We start from the raw sequence: 23,423 nt of genomic DNA on the forward strand, positions 1-23,423 counted from the left end.
AAAAATGAATTATTATTATACAGATTTCAAAAGTCAGTGACCCATTTTCTGTGATGATAGTTAATGTACAATAGACAATGCCTTCAAAAGTTTACATCAACTGCTAATTTGAAAATATAATATATTATGGGGGGGGGGGGGTGGAGACATGGCTCAAGAGGTTAAGAGCCCTGGCTGCTCTTCCCAAAGGACCTGAGTTCAATTTCCAGCAACCACATGGTGGTTCACAACCATCTGTAATGAGATTTGGTGCCATCTTCTGGCTTGGAGGTGTATATTCAGGCAGAACACTATACATAATACTAAATCCTAAAAAAAAAGAAAATATATTCTGAGGTCAGCAAGACAGCTCAGCAGGTTAGGGGTGTCTCCAGGACTCACACAGTAGAAAGGAACTGACTGTGGGGGAAAATGTCCTCCACATATGCACAGAGGTGTGTACACACAAACACATACACACACTTTTATGTTTATGTTTTTGAAGTTATGTTTCTGTGTGAAGTAGGCCTGTGTACATGAGCACAGGTGCCCAGAGGCCAAAGGTACTGGATTCTCCTGCAGCTGAAGTTATAGGTTGTTGTGAGCCACCTGGTATGTGTGCTAGGAACTGAACTCAGACTCCCCAGGAAGAACAAGGGCTGAGCATGTACTTAAGTACTGGGCCATCTCTTCAGCCCAAAATTACATGTTTGTTTGTTGTTTAAAATATTTCTTACATTCACAAAACAAACTACTACCACTGACTGTTGATAATTAAACTGTAGAGATGATCAGTACTCCTAAAAACAAGCAGAACAAGTTTTAGCAGTGTATATCCAAGACTTGGAGTTTTATAACTCAGTCTCCCACTTTATAAAGCCAAAACCACTTGGAAATGGATTATGTACTCCCTCCTCTTCAATGTATGTATTAGGAGACTGAACTCCTAAAAATGCTAATGGACTGTATAAAGTCCAATGATATTTTAAAGATGAGAAGGAAGCAGCCTTGTGAAAGATAATTCTATCTAGTCCACCAGGAATGTTATCAGTCACAGGTCAGTGAATCGGTCCACTGAAGGGAATATTAAAACCTTTGTTCTAGTCAGAGACTGGCATATTAAGACAATACTGTGAATTAGGAGACCATGGCTCTGTATCTGACCCTTAATCTCAGAGAGGCCTAAAAGAATCTTACTTCTTCATTCAATCCAGTATTTTAGATACCATTCTTTTTCATTTCTTTAGTGCTTAGGTAGTACTCCCAACTAATACACACATACATACTCAAGCTCTAATTGTCTTCTTTGCTATATTTCTAGTACCAGTAGATAGTCAACGAGGCTTGCTTTGTCAAATGAGAGACTGAAAAAATTTCAGAAGTTCTACAACTTAAAAAAGGAAATCCAACAGGTCAAAGGAAGAAAAGATAATTCTGTGGAAGGAAAAATACAAAGGAGCAGTTAAAAGTATATACTATTCTTGAAGAGGTCCGAAGTTCAATTCCTAGCACCCACTCTATAATTTGCTCAGAACCTCACTCATGTAACTCCAGCTCTAGAGGGTGTTGACACCTCTGCCTCCTTGGGTATTTGCACTCATGAACACATGCACAGACAAACACATACAAACACACATTAATAAGGTTTTCAATAATTAAAAAAAAAACAAAGAAACATTAGAAGAAAAAAAGCTATGAGCTAAAAGACAGTCGCTCTTGTCTCATGGCAATGGGAATTGGAGAAACTCCCACAAGAACTGAAATTGGAATGGATGGTCAGGGCGTGCACAGCCCAGGTGCAGTATGCTTGCCTCAGATGAACACAACTCAGACACCACACAGCCAGACACAGTGGTGCACTCTTGTAATCCCAGCACTCGGGAGGTGGGAGAAGGTGAGCGTGAGTTCACATCCTCAGCTACACAGTTTGTTTGAGGGCATCCAGAAATACATTAAGAAACTATCTCCAAACAAAACAAACCAAGAACACAAACCAATACTTAGAACGAAGTATCTTCATTCTAAAAGAAAATTTAACTTTAAATGATAATTATATATCTGCCAAACAAAAGGCAATAAATTACAGGTATTTCTTAGATTTGTAAGGTTTTAAAATTGTATCTTTCGGAAGACAATGCTAAAAAGCCTCCACAAAGTGGAGAGTGAGGGACTTAAGTCAACAGTATGCCCTGTACCATATTAAATAGTTAAAATTTATTTAAAATGAGAGAATGAAACATAAGCTTTGGAATATTAAATGAATCCTCCAGTACTTATTAATAATACAGACACCTATATAAACTCAACAACTAGTAATTCAACATTGTGAAACATTACTTTTATGTAGTTATCTAAGAGGTAGTATAATATAAAACATCTAAAAGCCCTCAAAGATTGTTTTTTCAAACAAATCAATATTTTGAAAGATAAAACTATCTGAGCCGGGCGTTGGTGGCGCACACCTTTATTCCCAGCACTCAGGAGGCAGACTGATCTCTGTGAGTTCGAGACCAGCCTGGTCTACAGGAGCTAGTTCCAGGACAGTTTCCAAAGCCAAAAAGAAACTTGTCTTGAAAAACAAAACAACCAACCAAACAAAAAAGAATAAAACCATCCCTGAAGCTATTAATAGAAATTAATATTGCAACTCGAAGAACCAGCTTGTGGGAGATTTTTCCTTGAGTTTGAAAAAGAAGTACATGAGAGAGCCAAAGAAAGCTGAAAATATACATGTGAAATTCAGCACCTAAACCTTTGGCTAAAGTAAGGGGTCTATAAATGGGAAAGTCTTAAAAAAAAAAAAAAAAAAAAAAATGTGGGCCTTGGGACATCGCTCAGTAGTTAAGAGCTCTGGCTACTCCTCTAGAGGACCCAGGTTCAGTTCCCAGCACCCACCCACACAGCAGTGCACACCTGTCTGTAACTCCAGTTCCTGTGCTTTTGACATCCTCACACAGACATACATGCAGACAAAACACCATAAACATTTAAAAAATAAAAGTAAAATGCTAAGGGGTGGCAGAAAATGCCTTTAATCCCAGCACTCAAGAGGTAGAGGCAGGCCCAACCCCTGAGTTCAAGGCCAGCCTGATCTACAGAGTGAGTTCAAGGGCAGGCAGGGTAACACAGAGAAACTCTGTCTTGAAAAAAACAAAACAACAAAACTGGAACAAAACAAAAACAAAAAGCAATGTAAGTTCGGGTACTGTAAGAATTCGCTACCAAGAAAAGGATATACACAGAAAAACAAGTTGATTTGAAAGAAAACTAAGTTGAAAGAGGTCATTGTTGTTGATTAATTTGTTTCCTCACTTTTTTGTTTGTTTGGTTTTGTTTTGTTTTGTTTTGTTTTTTGAGAAAGGGTCTTTCCATGTAGTCCTAGCTATCCTGAAACTCACTATGTAGATCAGCCTGGCCTTGAACTCAGATCTGCTTGCCTCTACATCCCTAGGACTGAAGTCATGTGTCACCACAACAGGCTTTTTTCTCATTCTTCAATCTATTACTAGATTACAAGACCTACCTTTCCTCCATATCACTTTCTAAAAGGACTTGGAAGTTTCTTATAAAAGAAAATATATATATAATACTTTAGTAAAACATCGTAGCTACTGGGAAGACTGAGGGGAGCGGATTGCAAATTCAAAATCAGCCTAGACTACAGACAGGGGTGAGTTAAAGACAGCCTTGGGCAATGAGTGAAACAAACCTACAAAAAAGGTTGGCGATATAAACTCAGTGGTAAGGTGCATGCCTAGCATGTATAATGTCCCTGAGTATGATTCTCAGTACCACCCTTCCCCCACAATGACAAAAATCACAAACAAGCTGCTAGGAATGTGCTATAAAAGTAGAATTATAATGAAGTATGCAATTTCTAAAACATTTTGGAAAAACTGGGGATATAGTTCAGTGCTTTTCTACCATATAAAATAAATATTTTTTCTAGAAATGAAAAAATTCTTAATACTGACTTGAGACTATTCCTGAGTTAAAGCACTTGCCAGAACTAAATAATGTATAGTAGTATCTGTCCTGTCATAAGAGGTGTATTTTATGTTAAGATATGTACACATGTGCATATGTGTACTCACTTGTGTGAGCACACAAGAAACACAGGTCAACCAAGCTGCTATCTTATCTTCCTCTACCTCTCCATCTTTGTTTTTCCTCTTTCTTTCCTTTCCTTTTGGAAGACAAGGTCACTTACTGAATGTATACTGACCAACAAGCCCCCAGGATCTGCCTTTCTCTGTCTACACACACTGGGGTTAAAGAAAATTCCACCATGTCCCACTCACTTTACATGAGTGACAAACTGAAGCCCTCATGCTGCTCTCTGAGCCATCTCCCCAGCCTAGTAGGTCTATTTTGAAAAGCTAGATTATTTCTCCTCGTTGGCCACTGAATCTCTTTCCTAAGCACTCTCCTAAAAAACACAGAATTTTAAGAGAAGCAAGGAAAGACTGAGCAGCCCCACTAGACTAGAAGAAAAGAGATGATAGAGAGATATAAATATGAACAACAAAAACATGGAAATTGAAGGTAAAGTACCAACTTCAAGTAAAAACAATTCTAAGAAAGAAGGAAATATTCTTAGTGAATATTCTTAGTGAAAATATGCTTTACAGGACTGAAGAAATATGAAATACTGCTGATTACAAATGTCTAACTATAGCTTTGTAAGTCTATGCCTAGGAAACTGCTTGTCAGAAAGGTTTGAATGGAAAAATTACAAAGAGGACTTTGGGAGCACTTGTTACCAAGTCTAATGACCTCAATTTGACCTCTGATATCCACAGTGGGAGGAGAAAAGTGACTCCTACAATTTGTCCTCTCGCCTTTCACATGTGCACCATGGGATGTGTGCAAGCATAAGCATCCATGTATGTGCACACACACACACACACACACACACACACACACACACACATAGAATAAAAAGTCAGTGTTAAAAACGAGTTTAAAGCTAACATGCAGAATAGACACAGGAAGCTAAAGTGACAGAAGAGGGAGCTGCCCGTTTTTATCCGCTCATTTATTCATTCCTATGCTGGGCCGAACCCAAGCTACAAGCTAACCAAGCACAAGTTCAACCAGTGAGCTACTCTCCTAGCCTCACCTATTTACTCTTTTAGAAGCTTCTGAACATTTATTTCTAACTTCAGATAGTTGAGCACCCAAGTAGTGAAAAACAAATAAGGCTCAGTTTCAATTTTCGTTCACTAAGTACCATATGTCTCACTAAAGCAGTTGACAATATCTGCACTGGAGACTGTGGTGACACAGGTGTACACACGTGCTGAAAGTTAAATCAGTCACACGGGGGGAGGGCATAGGCCCTGCCCCACATGATGTGACAGACTTTGATGATCCCCATGAAAGGTCTCACCCTTTCTATGGAGCATAAGAGGGATGGGATAGGGTGGGGGTTGCTGGGGGGCATGGGAGGATGGGAGGGAGAGGGAACTGGGATTGTTATATAAAATAAGATTGCTTCTAATTTAAATAAAAAAACTGTAATTAAGAAAGGAAGAGAAGGAAGGAAGGAAGGGAGGGAGGAAGGAAGGAAAAAAAGTTAAACCAATACAACTAGGTCAAGTAATATGGTTGTCTATCATAGTAACAATAATGTACACAATGACTCAGTTATGCTTAAGTATGAATTACCCAGTATTGAGGCAAAGAAAGAAATCAACATATATGAATAATAGGGGATTGAAGTTATAGTATGAAATGAAATAATAGTCATGTTTAATATATAAAGTAAAAATCAGGCTGGGTGTGGTGACACATGTCTTTAATGCCAGCATGGAGGAGGCAGAGGCAGGCAGGTCTGAGTTCCAAACCAGTTTGGTCTACATAGCAAGTTCCAGGCCTAGCTGAAACCCTGACTAAATAAATAAATTAAAGCTGACCATGTATGTTCATAATATGCATGATTTCTTTCCAAAAGGCTGAGTGAACGAACGAACACTTATGACGCACACATGCACACATATACTCACACACATACATATGCATACACACACACACACACACACACACACACAGTTGATTGTCCCTGAGAACCACCACAGGACACAGAGTCTTTGTCCTCTGTGCACTTTGTCTCACAAATAATGATCTCTCTAAAACAGAAAAGGGCACAGTCTCAGAAGCAGCTGGCCCTGCACAGTGAGCGTATTCCTGGTGAAGACCTGGTTACTCAAGAGGCAACTGCTAAAATGCTACTGTTTGCCAGAGCCCTTACTTCATTTTGCGTTAACTGAAGCTTATTTTTCTTACCCCTCCTTCTCAAGCTCTGCCCATTTACACTACAATTCAAAAAATCTCCCCTTAGCAATGCTCACTTTCATTCCGTATATATCTGCAGGGCTTAAGTTAAATCATGAAGCACTGAAAGTTAACAGTTAACACAGTGTCTGATGTCAAAGACTGAAAGTCAAATATTTGTGTAGGAAAGAAAACAAGAAGCATACTTAAGTAGAATGGCAATCATTAATGAGTAATCCAAGTCATGATTAAATGTTTCTTCAACTTTAGATCTGTTTTTCTGGCCAAATTAAATCCAGATCTAAGATTTTTTTCCTAACACTTTTAAAATGTAATCATATCCTAAACTCATCACAGGCAGCCAGACTGTGGCACACGTTTTTACTCTCAGTACTCTAGGCAGAGGCAGGCAGATCTCTGAGTCTGAGGCCAGCATGGTCTACAGAGTGAGTTCCAGGACTGCAAAGAAAATAATTTCTTAAAGAAAAAAAAAAAAAAAAAAAGAAAGGGAAAAAACTCATCACAATCTGGAAGTTAAGCATGGGCCCTATTGATACCCAGTCATCAGAAAACACCTTTAAAGGGAGTACAGTTTCTTCTTCTCCCATCTGACACCAGAACATTCTTATTAGAGAAGCTACTCTAGCTGCAAGCCCTTACAATGGAAGAGCTTAGCACCATGTGCTTTTAGAAGTTAGGAACATCCTTCTGTGGTGAGATAGTCACGCTGTCAGCACCTGTTGCACTGACCACGCCCACTGGGGTGGGGACAGGTTCGGATGTGACCTGGGGTAACTAGGTCTGGGGACAGGGGACCCCCGAGGACTCCCTCACCCCCCGAGCTCCCTCATGCTTGCTGAACAGAGACAGAAGGCATCCAGAGGCATCTTTGGGACTGGAACCTGCTGGCATTCATCTGTCTCTGTTGTAAGTTATTTCTCCTTGAATAAACATCTCTATTCAGTCTGTTTTCCCTGATCCTTATTTTTCCACGACACCCTTCAATGTTCAATCACAGATTACAGGCTAAAAACCACAATAACATTAAGGGTAAGTGAACACTTGAGCAAACACTAAAGTAATGGTTGCTACAACTTCAGAAAGAATCTCACTAGTTTCTAAATCAGATTGAAAAAAAAATGTGTGGCACATATTTGGCAAGAAAAAAGAAATCAGTATTATTTGAACCAGATTATAAGGTTTAAATCAGAAGATATGAGTCAGCTCCCTCAACCAAAAGTCAACTTCATAGTCCTTTTTGTTTTTGTTTTGCAGCTGATAAAAACACCACCATGCACCTCACAGGTTGAAAAGATCACATGATTATCTATGTAAATATTTTCTGATTACCTATCAAACACAAAACTCACACTAGATATTAAAGGAGTAATATAGTATCATGGACTTCACTTTTTCACTCAACTATTTACAAAGTGCCAAACTATAATATGTTAACAGGTTCTTCACAGAGACTACATAGAAGACGGAGCAGAGTGTGTGTGTGTGTGGGGGGGGAGGGACCACAGAGACCCAAGGGAAGAAAAAAAAAGCCATCATTGCTTTTACTTCATGTGAAGCATCATTTGCTGTGACTGGAAAGGATGTGGTGAGAATATACACAAGGGGCAGGAAACAATTTTGTCTTGGAAATCAAGAATCATTTTTCATGGGAAAGGAAGAAACTTAGAAGAAAAATCTAAAAGAAAAGCAAATGTTTTGAGAAATGATAGTAGAGGCTGACCATGGCTGCTGGACTAGAATGATCTGAGAACAAATTGAAGACATGTTATTCTATGCATGCAAGTCATATTAAGAAAAAAATGTAACCAGCCACGCATTGGTGGCACATGCCTTTAGTCCCAGCACTCAGGAGGCAGAGGCAGGTAGATCTCTGTGAGTTCAAGGCCAGCCTGGTCTACAGAGCTAGTTCTAGGACAGGCTCCAAAGCAATACAGAGAAACCCTGTCTTGAAATACCAAAAAAGAAAAAGAAAAATGTAACCAATAGTGTAAAAGTGGAACCATTTAAAAACATTTAAAGGACACTAACATGAACAAAGTTGTACTTCCAGAAGACTATCCTAGATGCCAAGTACATCATCTACTATTAGGGGAATACAATTAAGATGGAACTTACTTCAACCAGTACTACAAAGATACAGTAAGAAACAAACTCTTATAACCATTAAGAAACCATCCCGGTCACATGTGGTAGTCCATGACTATGATCCCAGCACCCAGGAGTCAGAGGCACAAGGACCTTTGACTCAGTGTAATGTTGGGCTGGTATACAAAACAAGTACCAGGTCAGCCACATTGCAAGATCCCATTTCAAAAATAAAAAAAAACATTAAATGGCTCGTGCCCTTGAAAATGAAAATATGTTTAGAAAGAAGAGATTAACATTCATGAAATAATTTTTATAATCTATTTTTAAAAAGATAATTCTAAACTAGGAGAACAATATGTCTAAAGATATGGAAAGATGAATATGCATATGAACATATGACAAGACTCATGGGCAAGATGAGACAGACACAATGGTCATTTCTATAGGTTTTGTTCTTTAAGTACTCAATTAACAGTTTTTAAGGTGGTTATGCAATGCTACTAGAGTCCTCTGAATCTGTTTACAATTCTAAAAGATAATGAATCAGGGTATTATGCTGAAAGCAAAGAGTGAAAGCAAGAACAAATAAGGGTCTGTTGTAAGAGTAAAAGCAAGGCAAGACAGGAGTCTGCATTAAAAGTGTTAAATCAGATACCAAAAGATCCATTTAACCCGTAGAGTAAAAGAAATCTACATATTTGTGTGAATGTATGTATGTTGGGTGTGCAAGCCATAGCACACACGCAGAGAGCAGAGAATAATACTTGGGAGTTGGTCCTCTCCTTCCATCAGGTAGGTCCTCAGGCTTAGAGGCAAACAATTTTTTTTATTAAACTTACATATACAAAATTTCCCACCAAAAAGAATAAGTACTTGAAAAAATGGCTAAGAGCTAGGAAGGGCAAGTATAACCTGAACCTGGAACAGCATTCTCTATCACAAATTTTAAAACAGAAAAACATCAAAATGATACAGGAGTTTCCACAGGCCTAATATGAGGCAATTTAAGCTTCAAATGTTGAAATTAATACAACATAATCCACTGAATAGAACAAAAATCCATTAGTCTAAAAATACTGTTAGGCAAAATAATCAGTGGCTCAAGGAAATAACTTAATGCTGAATTAATGGACACATTCAATGAAAAAAATAACAGTTTTATGTTATTTCCAAAACTGCTCGTCTGTAGTTTTTGGTTTTTTGTTTTGTTTTCTGCCTTGTTTTCATCTAAATGAAGGGAGACAGTGTCTCAGTGTGTAGTCGCTGGCCTGGAATTGAGGCTCCTTCTGCTGTATTTCATCTCTCCTGGTGACGGGATCACAAGCATGGGTCACCATTCACAGATGTATAGTGACTTCAGCAACGTGATTAAAGCTGACACTGAGCTGACACTGGATATATCCAGTGAACATATGAGAAGAACAACACAGTAGTATCCTTATAGAAACACTTTTGTTTGTTTGAGACAGGAATTCCTTATGTAGTCCTGGCTGTCCTGGAACTCACTCTGTAGACCAGGTTGACCTTGAACTCACAGATATTGGCCAGTCTCTACCTTCCAAGGGCTGAAATTAGTTGTTCGCCACCCCAGCCCCCCACCCCAAGCCAGGAATACTCTTTTAACTTAGAAAAGTTCAGGGAAAATTATGTGAAAAATAGGCAAAATGTTAACAATGTAGAATCTGAATAAAGGACTTGGATTTTTTTTTTTTTTTTTTTGCCAATTTTCTATGTATTTATCAATAGAAAATGAATTTCATGCAGAATGCATACAGAAGATTCTGAAGATTCTTGGATGTTTCTAGATCTAAAATTTTTTTTGATACTAAAAATTTACTAACTAGAAAACTGTATGTGGTTATCTGTACTAGAAAAGTCTCAAGTCACTGACCAGTTAGATCATGGTCCTGAAGAAAAACACTGCTTTTCTCACTAGGGAAATTCTTTTCATAGTACCCATTACTCTCCTGCCTCTCATACAGTCTTTTCTCAGTGGGAAATCCTTTCCATAGTGTTTATTACTCTCCTGCCTCTCATACAGTCTTTTCTCACTAGGGAAATTCTTTCCATAGTGTTCATTACTTTCCTGCCTCTCATACAGTCTCACACCTGAGCTATCTTTTCCTAAACAGAGTCAAGATGTACCAATAGAAACTAACTTCACAGGCAACTGATTACTGTCTTTGGGAAAACAGATTTAATAGTTTGCGCAAATGTGTAAAGTAAAAGTGACTTTGTTTAGCAAGATGTTTAAAGCAAGTATTATAATCTTTATAATCCATCCCATCTCTGTGGGAATTACCAAAGTCTACCACTACAGCAGCCACAGCCAATATATAAACAAACAAGCATGGAGCACAGCCACATTTAAAAACAAAACCAGTAGGTGCCTCAAATATCTAATTGATATGTTTGTCTTTTGAGACAACATCGTACTATGTAGCCAGGCTGACTTCCAACTCATGATCCTTTCCCTCAGCTTCTGGGGAATTGCAGGCTATCACCAAGCAAGCTGCACTACTATTTAGATAAATATAGTTTAGATATCAAAATGGACCACAAAATAAAAAGTGACCTTAGCCAGAGATGGTGGTACATGCATTTAACAGCAGCAGTGGATGGTGAGTTCCAGCAGCTAGAACTACATAGTGAGAACCTACCTTAAAAATAAATTTTAAAATGTCTGGGGGGGGGGGAGAGGAAGGGAGTTTAACCATCACTGCTGAGAGTAGTAGCACATAGCTATTATACACACCTTTAATCCTAGAATCTGGAATATTATAGCTATTATACACACCTTTAATCCTAGAATCTGGAATATTGTAGCTATTATACACACCTTTAATCCTAGAATCTGGAATATTGTAGCTATTATACACACCTTTAATCCTAGAATCTGGAATATTGTAGCTATTATACACACCTTTAATCCTAGAATCTGGAATATTGTAGCTATTATACACACCTTTAATCCTAGAATCTGGAATATTATAGCTAGACCCTGTCTCTCATCAAAAAAGGATAAACAAACCAGTAAATTTTAAACCTTTTTTGCCTCTTAAAAAACAAGACACTTGTCAGGTATTAGTGGCACAAGCCTTTGATCTCAGCACTCACAGGTGGATCTTTATGAGTTTAAGGCCAGCATGGTCTACAGAGCAAGTTACAAGACAAGCTCCAAAGCTACAGAAAAACCCTGTCTCAAAACAAAAACAAAACATACAAACAAACAAACAAAAACACCAAGTCACTTAAAAATATTCTCAATGCAGCCTGGTGTACACAGCAAGTTCCAGGACAGGCTCCAAAACAATACAGAGAAACCATGTCTTTTTAAAAAAAAAATCTCAGTGCTGCACTATCTAAAACATTATTTCCTAGAGGTAACTCTTAGCTTTTTACTATATAGACTTAACAAATTTATCACAGAAGCTCAGGATATACAACTTCATTTCCAAATGTACAAATCTTATACAGACAATGCTGGTGGTGGGGTGAAACTTCAATGACTCAAAACCGTTCAGTTTAGGTATTTATTCCAGCTTTTTATAAAAAAGAGTTCAATGTTGTTTTCTGACCAAGTAGTGTTTTCTTTCCGAGAGAGGGTATTTCTGTACGTAGACCAGGCTGGCCTCGAACTCACAGAATCTCCTGCCTCTGCCTTCCAAGTGCTGGGACTAAGGTGTGTGTCATCACCCCTAGCTAAAACAGTGTATTTGTAAGTTAAAGGTAGTGTCTACAAAAAAAAAAAAAAAAAAAAAAAAAAAATGAAATAAGAGAATAAAAGTAGTCATTAAGGGGCTAAAGAGATGGCTCAGGGGTTAAGAGCAAATGGCTGTTCTTCCATAGGTTCTGAGTTCAATTCCCAGCAACCACATGGTGGCTCATAGCCATCAATAACACTATCTGTTGCCCTCTTCTGGCCTGCAGGCATATATGCAGACACTCATACATAAAATATAAATAAATAAAATTTAAAAAAGAGTAGTCATTAAGAAGTACTAGCTTATTACTTGTAGGACGCTTCTGTTACCAAATTATCTAATCCAGGTAGAACTAGAACTACCCAAGGTGATCAGAAGGAAAGTAGCACATCCTATATCTAGGTGTTTGTAAAGAAGGCCTTAAATTACTAATTATAATCTCTTGATGTTGACAAGTAAGCCAAACTGCCAAATTCATGAGAACCTTACCTCCTTTTCAATTGATTCAACTGAATGAAGATTTTCCCAGTCAAGTTATAATTAATTATCAACTGTAACCACTGTTTTGCCTTGTGAAATCTAGGCTACATTTTCAGCAAGACAGATGATGCACGGCAGTTCTTTTTCCAGACAGAAACAAATGCACATGTCCCAGCTAAAAATGTAGCCCAGTTAGTCTGCATGTGAAGTTGAACACATTTGTAACTGCAATGTGCTAGGTGATATGAAAGTTACTTCAGGAGGAGAAATGTGTATAGCAAATGCCTTGCAGTCTATGCAGTGATCCTGTGTATATAATGTATAGAAAAAGTAGCTCACTTAATCCTTTCTTGCCAGAAGTAGGGATTTTCCTGGAACGACAACAATTGTTGGCAATGGACGCACCAAAATAATGCCGGCGCCAGTGAGTTAACCACCTCTGTCCTCTTTTCACCTATTATATTTTTCATGCATCATCCAACTTCCCAACCATCTTCCTGTTTCTTCACAGAATGCACGCTAGGTTCTTGTTTTTCTTCAGCACGAAGTTGGAAATGGAGTTGAGAAAAGGAGACACATGGTCAGCTGGTGATGTTAACAAGCTCCTTGCTGCCCTGAGAAGCTAGATGGAAATGGTTCAAGTTACAAGGGGGATCATCATCAGATCTGGGAGGACAAAGAGTTGTAATTCATGAAGCTTCATTCCCTTCCCTCCCACCCTCTTACACTTTACTGATGATCCCTATAGTCTGTCTTCACAGCAAAACCAAGTTCTTTACTCCATCCCATGTAGAATGGACAACTGGAATGCAAGTCCAGTAATGTTACAGTAGTCCCGCAAGATCATGAGGAGTCAAAGTGGCCAAGACAACCACAATCAATGCTTTTTAATATGAACTAAATATCAGCAACTAACAGTACTTGGCCATAGGTGCTTAGTACGGTTGAAAAAAATAAGACATTTTCTTTTCAGCTAATGTTTACTTGAATACATAGGTGAAGTCAGACAGAAGTAGTTAACTCTTTCAATGCCGGGATAGTATGGAACACAATAATCACATTAGATCAGTACATTTCTCTAAAACATGTACAATTTATCAACTCCTAATTTCAGACTCCTAGCCAAATGCCACCTAAAGTATTTTTTTTCTTAACTTAAAACACAATAGTAATCAGAGTTTAGAAACCAGACACATGGTAAATGCCAATGAAAATAGAAGAGTTAACAGCCCCAGCACCAATGTAACCAAACAGCACAGTACACAGTAAGTAAAGGTGTTTCTCAGCAATGCAAGGTCCAAACAAGTTTGAAAAAGAAGAGAATTTTATTTAATGGCTCCTTTGATGTTAAGAAATCAGATAAATACAAAGTGTGAAATCTAAGAGTTGATTTTATTTTAAATGTAAATAAAAACGTAAACCTAAACTCAAGATCATTAACTTACACATTAATGTGAAACTACTCTGATCTTTCAGATAGGATTTCAAAGGATAAGATTATTTTTTTTTTTTTAAAGACTGAAAAATACATGTTCACAGACTGAGGTTAATTATTCCAGTTACGTCTAAACAGTCTAAACGCATCCCAGAAAGTAAATCATACATTTACAGATACAAACTACTACACAGAGAATCAAAAGCCTTACATCTTATAATTTAAGACAAATGTATGAGATTATAACAATCTGAGAAACGTTGACCATAGACTTCTCAGCAAACCAATGTCTATATGACAGTATTTTCTTTTCATCTACGAACTATGGCTTTATATGTCTTTCCTGTGTCCACTTGTGTACTTGCCTCTACCTCTACCTTTATTACTAAATTATTTCCATCATGCAGGCTTTGACAGCTGCCTACAAACTGCAGAGGAACTTCTTCTAGAACCCTTGTGCTTTAAACAAAGGTCCAGCAAGTGACCCCTAGCATCTCTCATTTAACAGCAATTCTGGTCCCTGCGTGGTGTAGATAGCATCATAAGCACACTTATTATGAAGACTCCTTTTATATTTATAAAATAAGTTCAGATTTCACATTAAATAAAGCTGAAATCATGCTAAATTTTAAGTGATCAAATTTTAACATACATAAGTAAGAACACAGACTTGTATATGAAAAGGTCTCTACAAGGTGATCAGGAAGCACCTTGCACAACCAAATGACTACTCACTGGGTTCAATCTAAAATCCACTGGGTCAAATCATATAATCTAATCTGATGAGCTTTGTAATTTCACCTTGCTTTAAAAAAAAAAAAAAACAAAAACAAAAACAAAACAAAAAAAACTGGATTGCTATTTATCTAATTATTTCAATTCTGAGAGAAGAAAGGAGAACAGAACAATAAAAGGTAGGAAATAACTTGTTCCCATGAGTTCCTCAAAACCTGGATCCCAGACCCAGAGTACTTACTTACAACTGAAGTAAATCATTAGTTCTAATAGGCTCAAATACTTTTACATTTATATTTATTCAAGATCCAGACTAGGTTTTCTGAAAGGCAAATTCTATACATCTTATTGCATTCCTTATCAAGAATACACACACACACACACACACATACACACACACCCCACACACACACACCTGCCTGCCTCTGCCGCCAAAGTCAGGCACCACCACTGCTTGGCTACTTATTGAGACAGTCTCTATGTATACAGTTCTAGCTGTCCTGAGCTCACCATGTACACTAGGCTGGCTGGCCTTAAACTCAAAAACTCCTCTGGCCACTGTCTCACCCCTCCCCAAGTGCTGGGATCAAAAGTGTACACCACCATGCTTGGTTTTCCCTCCTTTAGATAACACGTTTTGTCTAATATAAGAGAGAAAAAAAAGCCCACAAACACAAACAAACAAACTTAAGCACAGGCCTATTTAGAAAACAAAACCAAATAAACTAGTGCCATGATTATTTTTTCCAGAATAAAATTTCAAAATCATTTTATAACAAGGTCCTAAATTACCAGGGTTTTCCAAATAATTTCATTGTTAATTTTTCTATTAACCCATTCAATTGATTCCCAATTAATTTAGACATCTGCTGTCATTACATACAGAGTAAGTTAACACTAAAATAAAAGGATTTGTCTTTTTTAATGAAGAGCCCTCATTAATAAAATCACCAGTAAGACAGACTTTTCTCTGTGGGAGACAAGGAGACACGCCTGCACAATAGTTTGACTGGTATGTCTCTTACAAAGACTTAAAGAACACTTGAGACACATTTATCATTACCTGAGAGATTATAGTCCATTTTTTAGAAATACTCATGGCTAGAAATGTTAATTTTATTTAAGAATGCAGCACTCTGAATCTGAATAATTCATTTATGGTGATCAAATAAATAAACAAGAAAATAAATAAATGAATGAATGAATGAATAAGTGCTTTTTTTACCTTTAGATCTTTCCAACTGTCTAGCAGCTTGGTGGCCAAATCACTTATATCCACTGTTTTATCTGGAGGTTCTTGGCTTCTCTCACTTTCAACATCAGACACGCCCTCTTCTTCATCTTGGGACGGTGTTTCCTCAGCAATAGTTTCTTCTAGTTTTGTGCCACTGCTTTCTTTGAGCTCTGTCTCAATGTCAGCCTCTGGTTCAGACCTGGGTAATTTATTGACTTCAATGGTGGTTTCGCTCTCAACTTTGGACTCACACAGCTGTTGTGATTGCAAGTCATCATCTTCTTCTACAGTGACAGTTTCTAACTGGTCAAGGTCCTCTTTGCCATCCTTGCATTCTAGCTCGCTGGTCACATCGGAGATTGCACTGTCCATGCTATTTTCACTTATAATTTTAAGCCTTCGAAACATGAGTTTCTTGGGAGTCTCAGTATCCACCTCTGTGCTCAGCTTGATGGAAGGATCAGGCGTATTAAGTGGCGTGTGAGCACGTGATGTATTCTCACTAGAATATCCATCGCCTTCACTTAATGGAGGGACAGCAGTCTTGGTCTGAGACCAGCGTTGAATGATTGGAAGTACTTTACTTTCTTCCAACATATTTTTAGTAGGAATGGGCAAATGCTCCAAAGTCTTTATAATCTGATTAAATATAATAAAAAATAATCATATCATTTGTACAGCTGCCCTTTCAAACAAAGGTAAGTATGCATAGAAGAAATACTACATTTGGGGTATTGTCTTACTAAATTAATGCCCATGTCTTCATAAATATAGATGCAGTCAAAGGTTATAACATTATTTCCTTTTAAGGAAGAAAAACTTTTAGTAAGTCTGATCTACAATAAAAAGTACAGAGTAATGACATAATGACTACTCACAAACTAAGTGTGACTGATAAATACTCTCTATAAGGAAGGCATTCCCAAAACTATACAGCTTTTAAAAGCAAGTACTGAACCTCATTTCCAGTCTCCTTTTCTATACAATTCCCCCTCCAGTTACAACAATAAAAGCTTGGGTACTATGCCAACAGCATGTATTTAAATGATAATCTCCACACTTAAAAGATTCAGATATATTTGATGGAACACACCTTTAATCCCAACACACAGGAGGCAGGGACAGGTGGATGTATCTCTGTGAGTTCAAGCCCAGCCTGATCAACCCTATCTCGAAAAACCATTAAATAAAATTTTTTTAAAGGTTTTTTTTTTTAAATTAAATAACTGACTTTGGTGTTATAATAGAAAAAAAAAACTATGATTTTTAAAAAGCTACCAATCAGGAGCTGGAGAGATGGCTCAGCAGTTTAGAACACTAGTTGCTCTTCCAGAGGTCCTGAGTTCAGTTCACAAAAAACACATGGCGGCAACAAACATCTACAGTGGAATCTCATGACCTCTTTGGCATCAAGTTGTACATGCAGATAGGTCTCTCAAATACATAAATCTTTTTTTTTTTTTTTTTTTAAATATCTACCTATCAAAAGTCAGAAAATACTAATTTCATTATAACCTGTAAAGGCTGCAAATCCACTAATAATATACTGATGGTGTGGTGTTAAATTAATAGTCACCCTTGTCATGTCCCCTCCAACAAAGCAATCAACAGAAGCAGTTTTAGGAAATGTGTAAAGACTGTGAACTGACCTCTTCCTGAAGCTTCTGGTTACTTTCCCGACCATCCCCAAGCTCTGCCATCCAGATCCACAGCAGCGATAACCCATGACGTTCCAGAAATGACTTGAGGCAGGACTGCGAGTGTGTGTTCTTTCAGGGGAAGAAAAAAGCATGATGTAGGGTGTTAAGGAGGCAATGCCAGTCAAATTTTACAGAAGCCCATGGTGAGAATTAAGAATTTGCTTAAATTAATGAATACATACACATACATACATCCAAAAACTCTATTTTTATTAACTACAATTAGACGTCTAACAAATACTGTAAGAAATTTTAATATTTAAGAAATTTTAATATTTAAGAAATTTTGTTATTTAGTATGTTTTTGTCAAACTTACTCCCAATTATCTTCTCTTGCCCTCCCTCCCCATTCTCACTGATCTGTTTTTATTAGTTCCTTAAAGGAACAAAACTAGACAAATTAAAACAATGTCTCTGGTGATGGTGCATAACTTTAGTCCCAGCACTCAGGAAGCAGAGGCAGGTGGATCTCTGTGAGTTCCAGGACAGCCAGGGCTACACAGAAAAATCCTATCTTGAAAAAGTAAAAACAAAAAACAAATATATAAATATATACATACATATGTATGTGTGTATACACATATATTCTGATAGTACAGTTTGTACTTCACAAAAAGTGGAACATGATTAAAATATTAATACATCATTTACAGTGAAATTCAGTCCTGGGCCTGGCAGTTCACGGTGCCTGCCTGAAAGCCTAATGACCTAAACTCAATCCCCAGGTTTCACATGGTAAAAGAACAGAACTGTTTCTCTACTGACCACCACAGGCATGTGCCTACACACGTATAATAAATAAACCTAAAAATAAATAAATAGATAAAAGTAAGGAGCTAGATATCACTCAAGTTTAGGTTCACTTGTTTCTCACAGAAGACCTGGGTTCAATTCTTAGCACCCACATAAATGGTGGCTTACAATTATCGCTAACTCTAGTTAAAGGGAATCTCTAACAGCCTCTTCTGACATCTGCACATATCAGGTAAGCACAGTGCTCATTCATATACACATGCAGGCAAATATAAAACTATAACACCAATCCTAAGATTTTTTTTAGATAAATTTTTTATTATCCATTTCTTATGGAAACAGTAAATTGGCATACATGAGATGACTGTTAAAATGCTTTACTTTGAGATTCTGTAGCAAAATAGTTTTAGTATACTAATAACTGGTGGGAAAGGAAGGAATTATATATACTAAGTACCATGAATTATTACACTAAAAACAAAAGGAAAAACAAACCAAGTCTGCTATTAATACTGAGCTCACTAGCCATTTAAGGGTATAAGCTTTCAGAGTCCTAAAGGTCTTGCATATCCATTTAAAACATGATAAACTTTTCTCCATCAGCCAGACTGCAAGTGTCCTACCCCAAATTCAGAAATAAAAATAAACTAATATTAAAGTGCTTACCTGAATAAGCTTGAGACAGGTAAGTTTCTGTTCCAGAGTTTCAATTCTAACCATGAGCCGGGATAAACTAAGAACCTGGTTTTTATCAGAGAGGCCCTCACCATTTTCCATCAGCGCTTCTAGCTCTCCATCCACCTACCACAGCAAAGAAAATATCTAGTCATCAAACAATACAATCCAGTCACTTAAACAACCTGAAAAAAAAAAAAAATCCAGTTTTCACAAGTAATTTAGAAAATGAAAAGTAAGATCCCAGGAAGGAACCATGCTATAAGACTGAGGGGGTTGGGATGAGGGGATGGGGGATACAGGGAAAGCAAAAACACATGCACACGCGTGCACGCACACACAGAGCCAAGCCTAAATTATCAACACTGAAAGTTGAGGCAGAAGACTATGAACTCAAGGCCAGGCCAAGCTATTCTGTCTCAAAACAAGCAAGCAAAGAAAGGCAGGCATAAATACAACATATGATAAAATTAATTAAATCTACTGTTTAACTATAAATTAGCTAGGAATGGTGGCACACACCTTTAAACCCAGCACTAAAGAGGCAGAGGCAGGCAGACTGAGTTCCAGAATAGTCAGCATTGTTAAAGAGAGAAACCCTGTCTCAAAAAACCTAAATAAATCAACAAATAAATAAATAAATATAATTTAAATAAAAAAAAATCAATCTGAAAAGCATTTTTCATTCATTCATTCATCAACTGCATGAATAAGAAATTATTTATGCCGAGCAGTGATAGTGCACATCTTTAATCCCAGCACTTGGAAGGTGGAGACAGGTGGATCTCTGCGTATCTGAGGCCAGCCTAGTCTACAGAGTTCCAGGACAAGCTCCAAAGCTACAGAGACACTCTGTCTCAAAAAACCGAAAGAAATTATTTAAAAGCCTGGGGATATGGTTCAGTGACAAAATATCTGTCTAACATATACAAGGCTCTGAGTTTAATTCCCCTGGCACTTGGCATTGCTGGACATGGTAAATCGGGCCTATACCCCAACATCTGGGGAAGTTGAAGCAGGAGATTTTTAGAGTTTTTTTTTTTTTTTAAAGGATATGATTATTTATTTACTTATCTTTTTGTTCAAGTACTCTGTTTGCATGCCATTATAGAAAAGGGCATCATATCCCATTACAGATGGTTGCGAACCACCATGTGGTTGCTGGGAATTGAACTCAAAACCTCTGAAAGAACAGCTAGTGCTCTCAGCCAGGCTATACAGAGAAACTGTCTCAACAAACAAAACAAATTTTTTGAGAGAGATAAAGAACAAATCATGAGATGAAAGTATAAAAAAACCCAAAGCATTGCTAAAAATACAGAACAGTTGTATCTCCTTTGCCCAACGAACCCTTTTGCACAAGTGCACCAGGAAATTACTATAATGCTCACTACAATCACATTCACAATGGCAAAAAAAGAACAACAACAATAACAACAAAAAACAACCCAAATGTGTACAACACACTTAAATAAACTGGTATGCCTGATCAATGAAAAACTTAGGGGGCAGGTCAGATGGCTCAGAAGGTAAAGGTGCTTGCTGCCAAGCCTGATGACCTGACTTCATCCCTGGGACCCACTTGAAATAGAGAACAGACTCCTGCAGACTGTCCTCTAACCTTCATACTGTGGCGTGTGTGTGCATACTTTACAAGGTCCCAGTACTCTAATCTCTATTAAAATGAAATAAAAGCATCCAGCCACACCTCTTTTCCAGTAACATTTCATCAAAACCTGAATTTTCCTTTTACATTAAACAGAAAAGCTTTTCCTTAAAACTTTATCCTAAATCTGAAAAACAGACAGCACACTTACCGAATCCTTCTTTCGAGAGCGTTCCTTTTTCATCTTCCCTCCTGCTGCTCTGATGCTGACTCTGTTTTCTCCTCCCAAGTAACCCCGGCAGTTAGCTGACCCACAGAAACATTTCTGAGCTTCTTTGCTGTTAAGGAATGAACTCAGTTATGGAAAGTGAAGGATATAAAAGTGACAGCACGTTAAGAATCACACTGACCTACAGGAAATATACAAGTATTCATTTAAGAGACTCTTAAAACCTAATTTTAATAGAAATGTCTAAGAATTGCTTAGAAAAGATTATCAATTCCCTTTTTCAAGGTGTGTGTGTAGTGAGAGAGAAAGTACCAATCAGAGGCAAAAAAAAAAAAAAAAAAAAAAAAACAAATTGTTTTATGAACAAAGCAAGGATTCATGAACATTTCTTTGCCCTCAGAAAAGGATAACATAAACACAGAAAAACAGTGGGAATCCTAAATAGAACCTGGTTTGTAACTTATCTTCTGAATATGTGACAAGAAAAGCAGGTAGTCAGAACAGAACTACTCCTTGACATTTCTCCTGGTTTGTAAGGAAATAATCAGTCTCAGAACTGGAAGAATCAAGAGATCACTAAACTCTGAAACATGAAGTATGTGAAGGAATACCTGAAGCAGCCTCACTACCAAGGAAATACACTTGATAAAGGTAAAATACACTTGATAAAGTAAGAAAATCACATCTTATCCTAAAAAGATAAAAATATCCAGGGAATGGAATTTGTGTGCCTTTTAATGTAAGCATCAAAAACTACCAGTTCACAAAGGTATAATGTGGGGAGGAGAGAACCGTTTATACAGTTTCATAGTTTACTCAAAATGTCTACCCTTTAACTTCATTGCTTTTATTTGTTTTTTATCCTTTTGCTAAAATAACAATCCCACTATAAAGCCCTGGCTGGCTTGGAATTTAGTGTGTAGTATGCAGAACCAGGCTAGCCTTGAACTCACAGAAGTCCACCAGCCTCTACCTCCCAAATGCTAGAATCAAAGCAGTACACCACTACACCTAGCCTTCAAAAAGTTAATTTATGTTCATTGTGTTCTGCCTGCATGAATGTCTGTGTGAGGGTAGATCCAACAGGAGTTTCAGACAGTTGTGAGCTGCCATGTGAGTGCTGGCAATCAAACTCAGGCTCTCAGGAAGAACAGTCAGTGCTTTTGTTTGCTTGTTTGTTTTAATTTATTTTTACACTCCAATCCCAGTTCCCCCTCCCTCCTCTCCTCCCACTCCACCTCTTCTCTGCTACTCCACCTCCCATCTGGTCCTCAGGGCAAGATATCCCCTAGGAAGTCTACTAAGTCTGCCTCATCATCTCTTTAAGGCAAGACCAAGGCAACTCCCCAACCCCCACCCTCCTGTGTCTAGGTTGAGCAAGGTATCTCTCCATATAGACTGAGCTCCACTAAGTCAGTTATAGTATAGGACAAACAAAATTAGTCCAAAAGTTGTTAATGATAGACAAATAAGGATATTATTCTCTTCATACATGTTCAGAATTGGCATTTCTATAATGAATTCGTTTTTTAACTTCATTTTTTTGAGAAAGGTTCTCATCTAGGCAAGGCTGTCCTCAACTTGATACATAGGCAAGAGTGGCCTTAAACTTCTGACCCTACTACCTCACCTCCTACAATCAGCAGCTCTCAATCTTTGGATCATGACCTCTTTGGGGGGTCGAACAACCCTCTCACAGGGGTCACTTAAGACCACTGGAAAACACATATATTTACATTCCAGTTCATAACAGTAGCAAAATTACAATTATGGAGTAGCAAGAAAAATAATTTTATGGTTGTGGGTTACCACAACATGAGGAACTATATAGAGTTGCAGCATTAGGACGGTTGAGAATCACTGTCCTACATGATGGGATTCCAAGCATGTACCACCACACTCCATTTTTTATTCTGTGCTGGGAATCAACACCAGGGTTTTATGCGTGCTGGGAAAGCACACTATTGTCTGAACTACATCCTCAACTCTATAATAAAGTTTTATTATGTTGAGTTCAGAGTAACATTACATATTTCCTATACTGTAAATTCCTTAGTGACCACAAAGATCATATAATAGGAAAAACAAAATGATGGTATACTATAGATGAGCACTGATAGTATATATAACTTCTAAGTAATTCACATAAGAATTTTATATCTCTGTATCTGAACATCTATTTTCTATAACAGAAGCAGCAAAATAGAGCAAAATCAGTACTTACCCATATCTTTGGAACTGATAGTCAAATGTTAACTCTGAGCCCGAAGGAACTAGTTTGGTGGTAAAAAATCCAACCCTCAGTTGTCCATTCACAGTCCACTGAAATGTTTTGAAAAGAATAAACATTAGTAACTGAAATTTGTGCATGCATATGTATAAAGACCACCATTATCTGAGTGAATTATGCACATGGGTCTTTTCTGTAATAAGTGTTTCCTCAAAGCAAATGGGTTGATTTTCCTTAAATAAGCTAACCACTATGTCATTCTCATTTAATAGACTGTA

General features: G+C 37.5%; 1 protein-coding gene across 4 annotated transcripts in view; it reads right to left on the reverse strand.

Annotated features, from left to right (window-relative positions):
* Setd2 (SET domain containing 2, histone lysine methyltransferase) overlaps positions 1 to 23,423 on the reverse strand; it is a 91,090-nt gene that overhangs the window by 33,346 nt on the left and 34,321 nt on the right. For all 4 annotated transcript variants that reach the window (XR_007835749.1, XM_051203316.1, XM_051203308.1 and 1 more), the window contains 5 exons: positions 23,140 to 23,237; positions 20,898 to 21,024; positions 19,072 to 19,206; positions 17,602 to 17,721; positions 15,944 to 16,591 (listed from right to left, as the gene is read on the reverse strand). Coding sequence is in view for 3 of the 4 variants with exons in the window: in XM_051203316.1 (XP_051059273.1) it covers positions 15,944 to 16,591; positions 17,602 to 17,721; positions 19,072 to 19,206; positions 20,898 to 21,024; positions 23,140 to 23,237 (1,128 nt within the window). In the remaining variant the exon portion in view is untranslated. The remainder of the gene's footprint in view (positions 1 to 15,943; positions 16,592 to 17,601; positions 17,722 to 19,071; positions 19,207 to 20,897; positions 21,025 to 23,139; positions 23,238 to 23,423) is intronic.

This window comes from Phodopus roborovskii, unplaced genomic scaffold (genome assembly GCF_943737965.1).
Source record: "Phodopus roborovskii unplaced genomic scaffold, PHOROB, whole genome shotgun sequence".
Classification (NCBI taxonomy): domain Eukaryota; kingdom Metazoa; phylum Chordata; class Mammalia; order Rodentia; family Cricetidae; genus Phodopus; species Phodopus roborovskii.